Genomic DNA, 10,140 nt, shown 5'->3' with positions numbered 1-10,140 from the left:
AACAATATAAGAAAACAGATTGTACAATATAAACCTTACTGATGTACATGACAAATTTGATTATGATCAACAAATTTTCAAATAAATGCTAGTACTTTTAAGAATGTACAGTATATTTATAGCAAAACATGACCTAAATTCTATGAAATAATTTCCAGGTTTGTTTACATTATGTTCGAGCAATAGAATTTCTAATATAAGGTTTTAAACAGTAAAAAATTACAATATTCATAATAACAGAGGTAATTTATATAGATACACTTACTCTGTGCAGGGCCAAAACTCCTAAATTCTATAACAAGTTGAGGTACATGTTTACAGCAGCATGCTTTTAACGTTTTCTTTACGATCTACAAACTTCCGGTTACATTAAAATTAAAGTATACAAAAACGGAATGAAAAATTCCGGATTGAGCGTCACCACACTCCCCTCCTAGTGCATTTCTAACTGAAGGCACTACACATAACCAAAATAATGAATAATCATGTTCCTATCCTGACAAATGTTTGATATATAAAACATCCTATCAATCTGATTAGACAATCTCAATATGATTAAACAAGTAATACATAGAGTCAATCTTGTATCAATGGAACAAGTTCACATATTGGACGGACGAAGTATCTTCTGTCCTTAGCGACACGAATCTCTACAGTACGCACACGGTTATCATCACTCGGAAACACTTTCTCCACCACAGCTACAGGCCACTCATTCCGCGCCACCTCATGGTCCTTTAACAACACGATATCCCCTTCTTTAAAGTTACGTTCTGTTTGTGTCCATTTGCGTTTACTCTGTAAGTTCGACAGGTACTGCTCTCGCCATTTCTTCCAGAATTCTTGTGATAAAACAACCACATGTTTCCACTGAGACCGATATGCTTCTCGAAGATCCAACTCTGGTAAGTCTTTTGGCAGGGTACTGCTATCCATTTTCTGTGTAAGCAAAATGTTAGGGGTCAATACAGATGAGTCCTCAGGATCAGTCGAAACCGCAACTGAAGGTCCTGAGTTAACAACTGAGCAGACCTCGGCCATAAATGTAGTAAGAACTTCATTGGTGATTCCTTTAGATTCTGTGCGTAACAACATGCTGTCCAAAATTCTCCTTGTAACTCCAATCATCCTCTCCCATACCCCTCCAAAATGGGAGGCATGGGGAGGGTTGAAAATCCATACAGCCTGGTTCCTAGTCAGAAAGTTTTGGATAGGGGCATCTTCCACAAATACGGAGTCCATACCAATCTCGTTCACTGCCCCGACAAAATTAGTTCCACGATCCGATCTGAATTGACGTACAGGGCCACGGATGGATATGAAGCGCTTGAGTGCATTAATAAAGGAACTACTGCTTAGCTCCTCTATCACTTCAATGTGAATGGCACGACAAACAAGACAGGTGAATAGTATTGCCCATCTTTTTTGGTTAGCCTGTCCTCCTCTCGTACGTCTTGCTACCACATTCCACGGGCCGAAAGTGTCTACCCCAACAAAGGTAAAGGGTGGAGATGGTGTGATTCTGTCCTCAGGAAGATCAGCCATAATTTGTGTCCCGAATCTTCCCCTCAGCTTTCTACATATAACACAAGAATGGATAAGCGATGTGACCTTCCGCTTACAACCGATAATCCAGTACCCAGCTGTACGAATCTTCCCCTCAGTGATATGACGTCCCTGATGGTGGACTCTCTCATGAAAATGATGAATAATTAGACCAGCAATGTAACTATTTTTTGGTATTATCACTGGATGAACTTCTAAACAGGTAGATTTCCTCCCTTGTCGTAATCTTCCACCAACTCTCATGATGCCATTCGAGTCCAGTATTGGAGACAGTGAGATGATAGAACTTGTCCTGTGCAGTTCTCTCCCCTCCTTAAGAGCACTAACCTCACTAGGAAAGCATGCCTGTTGAACTTGCTGTATAACAAACAACTCGGCTTGAGTAAGTTCGTCTGTTGTTACAGGTGTCACAAGTGATTCTCGAGCTTCTAAAGATTTTCTGTATGATTTGGCTAGACGTTTAATCCTAGCTATAGCTCGTACAAGGCTCCGCCAAGTGGAAAATCTTTCAAATCGATGAACACCTAAAACTGTCTCTTGTGTAGCAGAAGTCATCTTTGTAACTATAACAGGTCTGACTTCTTTATCTTCTTCTGGGTCTAACAGCTCATATGAAGTTTCTCTGTGTTCTAGTGGATGTTCACTCCTTAAAACTGAAGGTCCTTGAATCCATGCACTTTGTTCAATTTCATTAGCAGGAATAGACCTCGTACCTATATCAGCAGGGTTGTCCTCAGATGACACATAGGTCCACTGGTCTGATGTTGTAGAATGACGAATCAGGTCAACACGGTTTCCAACATACACATAAAAGCGTTTATGTTCATTGTTTATATACCCGAGTACAACTCGGCTGTCTGTATACATTGTAATAGAGTCAATGGGTACAGTTAAGTGTTGTGTTATGGTGTCTTTGAGCCTTGTGGCTAGTACGGCTGCGCACAATTCTAGCCTAGGAATAGTGTGGCCCTGTGAGGGAGCCACTCTTGCCTTTCCGTGAACGAAGCTGACATGATGACCTCCACTGACATCATATATCTTCAAATAAGCTACCGCACTGATCGCCTTCTGCGAAGCATCAGAAAAGACATGAAGTTCCCTACGCTGTACTTCAGATGAAGGTAAGTTGACATAACATCTAGGTATGAGGATGGACTGTAAGTCAGCAAGGGATTCCACCCAGTTGTGCCATTTTGCCTGGAATGCATGAGGAATAGGTTCGTCCCAATCTGTCACAGATGACATTACGTCCTGCATGATTAGTTTGCCACGAATGGTAACTGGCGCCACAATTCCAATCGGATCATATAGACCATTAATAGTTGCCAGAACACCTGTTTTGGTGAATGGCCTGCGGGTAAAAGTCACTTGAAATGTAAATGAGTCTTTGGAAATATCCCAGCTGACCCCCAAACTTCTCTGTAGTGGTGCTTCACTTAAGTCTAGTTCAATGCCTGTGACTTCTTTGGCTAGGTCCTCTTGAGGGAAGGCTTTGATCACATCCAGACTGTTCGACGTAATTTTGTGTAAACGAATATTTCCCTCTTTCTTAAGAGTTGTCTGAGTGCGGGACAATAGGTTGACAGCTTCATCACTGCCGTCAAAGGACATTAAGCCGTCGTCCACATAAAAATTTCGGTACACAAAGCTCTTCACATCTTCCTCTGCGTCACTTACACATTTTCGCAGTCCACAAGTTGCAACAGCAGGCGACGGGCTGTTTCCGAACACATGTCTGGTCATTCTGTATTCAATCATGTCTTGGGTTGGGTCATTGTCTTTATACCACATGAATCTTAAATAATCCCTGTGTTTTTCTGGAACAGAAAAGCGATAGAACATTTGTTCTATGTCCGCAGTTATTGCAACGGGATGTTGCCGGAATCTTAGTAGTATGCCTAAGAGTGAGTTCACGAGATCTGGTCCTGTTAGTAACACATCATTAAGACTGATCCCTTCGTATTTAGCTGAAGAGTCAAAGACACAAATCACACTTCCCGGCTTCTTGGGGTGATACACAGAGAATAAGGGCAGGTACCAGCATTCAGTATTTGAGTCTAGTTCTTGAGCCGGTTCCGCATGTCCGTTTTCTAATATTTTCTTCATGAAGCCAATAACATGATCCATCTTTTCTGGATTTTTCCTTAGATTCATGTCCAGTGAATGGGCTCTTCTAAGGGCCTGAGGTTTGTTATTTGGTAGATGCTGACGATTCCTTCGGAAAGGAAGGGGCGCTGTCCAAGATCCATCAGGACCTTTGTACATTTCTGTTTCCATGAGATTCAAGAAGTCTTTATCTTCTATTGAAAGTCCAGGAATATTATCCTCTTTTGTCCTCGAGAAAACACAACTATCCTCAACGTGAATGTTGTTATAGCATGGCTCAAGAAGAGTAGTTCTACCATCCTTCAAGGTGAAGGTCTTCATTACTGAGATAGAGTCTTGCTGATGAGCTGTGCCTAGACACACATTTCCAATGATGACCCAGCCCAACCGTAACCTTTGTGCGAATGGCGCATGTGTAGGTCCTAAACATTGTTCTAAGACATGATGAGCCGGTAATAGATCCCTTCCGATGAGTAGTAATATCTCAGCATTTTCCTGGATAGGAGGGATGAACTTAGCAATGTCTTTCAAATGACTAAATTGTTCTGCCACTAATGGAGATGGTATCTCATCCCGAATGTTCGGTATTTGGTCACACTCTATGAGCATGGGCAGATCCATCTTACAGCCTGAGTCAAAAGATTCTATGGTGAAGTCTGAACATCGTCTACCAAACTCTGTTGTGTTCCCATTGCAAGATGATAGCGAGTATGGAATCTCGGGTCCTGAGATAGCAAAGAGGTTAAAGAATGCTGACCTTGCTAGAGAGCGGTTGCTCTGTTCATCTACAATGGCGTATGTAAGAACAGCTTCTTCTGGACATTCTCTGGGGTATACTTTCACTAATACAGTCTTAGCACAAGACTTGCTTGCACCTCTTCTTCCACAAACCATGGAGCAGGCTGATATCACTTCTTCTGTTGTAGTCTTAGCAAGATAGTTCTTGTTACAGTCTTGATCACTGTTAGTAGGCTTGTCTATATGTAAAGCTGTTGGGTGATTGGTTGCCTTACACACACTACACATCACAGTTGAGCGACAAGTGTTGTCAAATCGGTTGAAAATCAGAATCGATTAATCGGTAGCATCGGTTCACCCTAACCAACTGATCATCGGCCAATAATCGAATCGGTAACCCTTTGCATAAAATAAGCATTAGATTTTATAAAATTTAGAATTTTATTTTTAAATAATGTAAGTAAAGGTGCATTGTACAGGTCGAAATTGTGAAAACAGTAGTTTGATTAACAATTTCAGTAAAACAGACTTTTGAATGATTAGGATTTACTTGGCCTGGGAAGAGTAGGCATTGACAGATCAGGTTTTAATTTACATGATCATCTAAAATGTATATATATATATATATATATATATATATATATATATATATATATATATATATATATATATATATATATATATACATATATGTGCTGAAATATACCGATTAATCGATTGTTAAAATCTCCAATCGATTGTCTAAAATCGACAGCCTTTCCGACCGATCATCGATTATCGATTATAAATCGATCATCATGACAACACCATGAGCGACAGTCCTTAGCTAGGTGACTCCTCTGACCACAGCACTTGAAACAAAGTCCTCTACTTTTTAAGAAGTCCAGTCGATCCTGTAACGATTTTTTCTCGAAACTGGTGACACTTGTTTAAACTGTGGTTTGTTTTATGTAAGGGACATATAGTCACAGCCGATGTCTTGGTTACTGACACAGAGTTCGAGACTGGCACATCCACCTTCTTGACAAAGACAGAATGTGATGAAGTCGGAGGTTTCGGTTTACATGGTCTTGTGTCTTCATAAGCGAAGGACGGGTCATTTTTCACTCTTGCCATCTTTTCCAGAAATTGTGCAAATATGTGGAATGGTGGAAAGGCCAGGTTGTGTTGCTCTTTGTATCTGCTTGCCTCATTGGTCCACTTTTCCTGTAACTGATAAGAAAGTTTATTGACAATTAAGTTAACTCCAGCTGAAGAGTCATATGAAGCAAAGAGACTACAATACTGTTCATCTTTCTTTAAAGAATCAATTTCCACCGCGATGTCCACAAGTTCATAAAGTTTTTTCACTTCCTTGCTTGTGATTTTTGGAAAAGACATCAGTTTCTGTTTGATAGAGGATTCGACTAATTCTGGCCTTGCGTAACGTTCATTCAATCTCTGCCAGATCCTGTCTCTTGCTCGAGAAGAATCGCTGTAGTTGGCTGACCGGATACTCATAGCTGATTTCTTTGACTCGGGTCCTAAATACTGAATAAGTAGGTCAACTTCTTCTGCTGGTCTTAGATTCAGTTCTTTTACTACACTCACAAACGTTGTTTTCCATGAGCCAAAGAATTCTGGTCTGTCGTCGAATTCATGAATCCTTTTCAAAAGCATGTCCTTCTTCACCATGAATTTAGAGAATTCTTCACACATATTTCCTTGTCTTGGAATGAATGGAGGAGATTCCGCGTTTAACATGTTTAATGGTGTAACTCGAGTTGCATAATGGTCACTGTCATAAGCAGGTTCTTGAGTTCCGAGTGGCGAGCTACATGAACGTGACATCTGATTTTGTTCTTCAACGTACTGCTTTACACGGGACTCTCGAATGTCTGTTAATTCATTCTCATCAGGCTCCTCCTCTTCTTCACTTGATGCCAAGTCAATGCATTCATTTAAAGCATTTAATCCTTGAGTGCACTCCTCATATTGTCTTTCCTTGTCCAGAATAGACATCTTAGCTTCCAGTGCGGCCTTTTCCTTCAATAATTCTGCTTCTTGCTTTGCGTATTTCAATTTGACACGAGCTTCTTCAACCTTGGTTTTCTGTTTAAGGTATAATGAACTTACACTGGTCAGATTTGATAGTTTGGATAACTTTGAGCGCTTAGATTTTACACTTCGCCTGTCTTTGTATTTTTCTACTTTCCTTTCATAAGTCTGTTCCGCCTTTTCTGCAAGTGCTTGCTGCTGTTCCATTTCCGTATAAGGTTTCTTCTCTGCCATTATGATAAAGCTTGGCGCCAAGATTTTGTACTGTGCAATTTTTATTGCGATCCAAGACCCCCGGAGAGGGTACAAAACTGTAAACAATATAAGAAAACAGATTGTACAATATAAACCTTACTGATGTACATGACAAATTCGATTATGATCAACAAATTTTCAAATAAATGCTAGTACTTTTAAGAATGTACAGTATATTTATAGCAAAACATGACCTAAATTCTATGAAATAATTTCCAGGTTTGTTTACATTATGTTCGAGCAATAGAATTTCTAATATAAGGTTTTAAACAGTAAAAAATTACAATATTCATAATAACAGAGGTAATTTATATAGATACACTTACTCTGTGCAGGGCCAAAACTCCTAAATTCTATAACAAGTTGAGGTACATGTTTAAGGTATCACACCGGTAATTGTTTTCACTATATAATTCTATATAGAATAAAAAATCGTTAAAAATCAGGTATTTGTTTACAAGAAAAAATATTTAGCAGGAGGTGTTAAACATTACCTGTCACATTAGCTGACACCAAAAAACAGGGTACCCACACGGCATTTTCGGACTTTTTCCATCTGCAAACAGGGCTACCCTCAAATCCACGTGTTTTCACTGTGTTTATAAACACCTCGAGCGCACTACAGGAAGTAGCCTCCTATGCCATGAAAAAAATAGTTCCTGTCCAAAACCTTTCTTTATTCACAAAGTACATAAAATTTACTAGGCACAGGTACCAAAGTTGTAAAAATGGCATGGAAGAAAATAGAAAAACGCCTCAAAAGAAAAGAAAATTAATTCTATATATATGGACCTACATTTGACTAAGTTCATTTTGATTGGTCAATTACCGGTGTGATACCTTGAAGGACCTTTGAAGATGTTCGATTTTTTCCATTTTTGCACCTGAGATTCATTAAATAATTGTCCCCAACATCCCTAAGTCTGGTGATCTAAATCCCCTTTTTTCTGAAGATATGAAGCATTTATCTCCCTTACTCCAGAGCAGTCAAAAACAACACACAGAGCACTCTGGAAGCAGTTTTTTGTGCATCTTTTGAAGCAGAATTTCATCATTAAAAGAATAAGCTTGGCAACCAATTTTTTATCTGTGGAGAGTATATGCTTTGTTCTTCACCACAAACAGAAAAGAGTTTACAAGTCTAAGACCATTATGTAATTATTACATAACAAAGTTGCATTTTCCCCTTCAAAGAATGAACAAAAATACAGAAATTGTTAAATACTGGGTTGATAATGAAAACTGTATCTGGTCAATTTATGTTCCAAATAAAGCCTAGGTATGAGTCTACAAGCTGCTGTGCAGAAGTTTATCTAAATGCTGTGTTGTAACTCAGGGCAGTCAAAATGATATCAGCATCTAGGGAGGTTCTTCACAGCTCCCACACTCCATTAAACTGGCTTTGATGATAAGAAACTAGGGACAACAATTCAGATGTAATTTATTGTTGTGATTTATGCAACTGGCTTTCTCTTAAGACACAAATTAGCCATGAAATTTCAATTTAACATGCATAATTATTCTCTTTTCATGGATTTACTCAGGAATTCCAAAGGTGTTTAATGAATTTCCATGATTTATGCAAGATTATATCTTTTTGTTTCAACAAATTTACATAACGTAGTGGAGTAGGCTGTGACGTCATAGCTACATGCTTTTAACGTTTTCTTTACGATCTACAAACTTCCGGTTACATTAAAATTAAAGTATACAAAAACGGAATGAAAATTTCAGGATTGAGCGTCACCACACATATTGTTTGTTTAATTTATAGGGAATCCGAAATAAATGTTTTTAGTATAATCCATTCTCTAAATGTTCACAATAAATGATTTGACAACAGATTTCAGAATAGATGTAGCTTTAAGTTTAGATCCAGGGGTGTATCATCTACTTGCAGAAAAGTCAATCGCATCATCTCGGGTCTTTTCGTCAGAGGTCGAAAAACAAACTCGAATGTATCTACATCATCGGATTTTAAAAAATTATACATTTCCTGTTCATGGTAAAACGGAGTTAGAAGTCCCTTCTATAGTATATTTTAAATAATATCATTACATTGAATAATGTTAACTCCATATTCCACAGATATTAGGTCTACATACATCATTCATGCTTTTATTTCAAAGTTTGTGAAAGGGGGGGGGGGTCATAGCGTATAAATTAACAAAACATTTGTGGTCTTCTTCCCTAGATAAGGCCCAAGGAGTGGGACTGAGGAGTTGCGATTGGCAGAAAACCCACACACATTAACCATTCTGTTAACAACTCTTCAGAATGCAGCAAAGGCATCGTTTTTCTATAAGTTGAATAATTAAAAATTTTTATAAGTGGTTCTCAAATAAAAAGACATATTTCAAACACAAAAAAGTATTGCTCAAAAGGTTTATCACTTCTCTTACAGATATTTATTGATTAAGTCAGGCAAGCTTTTTGAAAAGCTGTTACTTGTACTACTGCTAGAGTTCTTGTGTTACAAACAAACAAACGTAGTGGAGACAAGGTCTGTTCTTTTTGAACTACGAATATTAATGAACTTTTATTCCTATATTTTCCCTTAACCAAGGAGAGTTATATCTTGGGAGATTCTTGGTAATTGTCAACAGATGTTTGGAACCCTATGAAGGCTATTTATTCGTATCAGCAAGCACTTCTAGGAGTACCCCGAATACCATGGTAAATGGCCCAAATATAAACTGCTACAATAGTCAGAATCATTATAGCTATATACAATATCTTAGGGATTTATGACATGTAAATGCATGACTTTTGCGATAAGCACAGACTTTTACAAATGACAAAGGACTCTTAAGGACGTTCGATCCTGTGTTTTTGATTAGATTATTTTCTAGACCTTTATTTTCTAAAATTCTGCATCGTTTTTAAGTTTTAACTTTAAATTTAGATTATTGCAAATTAAACTATATCCATTACAAAAACCGCAATTAAATTCCATATAAGTAGGGTTAAGCCAGGGACCATATTTTGTGTCGGGAGGTTTTTAGAAGAAAATTATCAATTTATTCCTTTTGAACTTTATAGAGTACTGTTCATTTTCCGTGCTGGTTGCACACAAAGCAGTTTTTTGCGCTGAAATGTGTTATGCGTGTTCTAAAATATCTATTAATTTTTTCTTGTGAATTCTTTCGACGAATTATGACAAATATAGTGAATATATTGAAAGTCTAAGAAAAAATTGAACCAATTTTATCCGAAAATTGACAAAATTTTCGTAATATCTAAAAATTTACATCATATACCCCCACTTTTGATGTTCTTTTCTGAATATTTAAGAAAACTTTGACCTAACTTCTGAAATTCAGCAAAAGTTTAAGACTTTAAAATAATTTTCTTGCTAATCAAATTTTCAATGCAAGAAAAATCTCATTTTGTTAGTGCAGAAAGGTCAAATAATTGATTATGCGTAGGAATATGAAT

At 37.7% G+C, this 10,140-nt stretch overlaps 1 protein-coding gene across 1 annotated transcript; it reads right to left on the bottom strand.

Annotated features, from left to right (window-relative positions):
- Positions 1 to 576: 576 nt before the first annotated feature.
- On the bottom strand, positions 577 to 4,698 carry LOC134279587 (uncharacterized). Its single transcript, XM_062761997.1, has one exon. It carries the CDS (start codon positions 4,696 to 4,698, stop codon positions 577 to 579), a length of 4,122 nt encoding a protein of 1,373 aa, XP_062617981.1.
- Positions 4,699 to 10,140: the final 5,442 nt, after the last annotated feature.

Source organism: Saccostrea cucullata, unplaced genomic scaffold, assembly GCF_032062105.1.
Source record: "Saccostrea cucullata isolate Sc308-1 unplaced genomic scaffold, CSIRO_AGI_Scuc_v1 ctg353, whole genome shotgun sequence".
In the NCBI taxonomy this organism is placed as follows: Eukaryota; Metazoa; Mollusca; class Bivalvia; order Ostreida; family Ostreidae; genus Saccostrea; species Saccostrea cuccullata.
Note: the sequence above shows the minus strand (reverse complement) of the source record. Positions and strands in the feature narration are given on the sequence as shown.

Excerpts from the sequence above, each read along its gene's own strand:
- LOC134279587 (XM_062761997.1), bottom strand. The coding sequence starts at position 4,698 with ATGTGTAGTGTGTGTAAGGCAACCAATCACCCAACAGCTTTACATATA.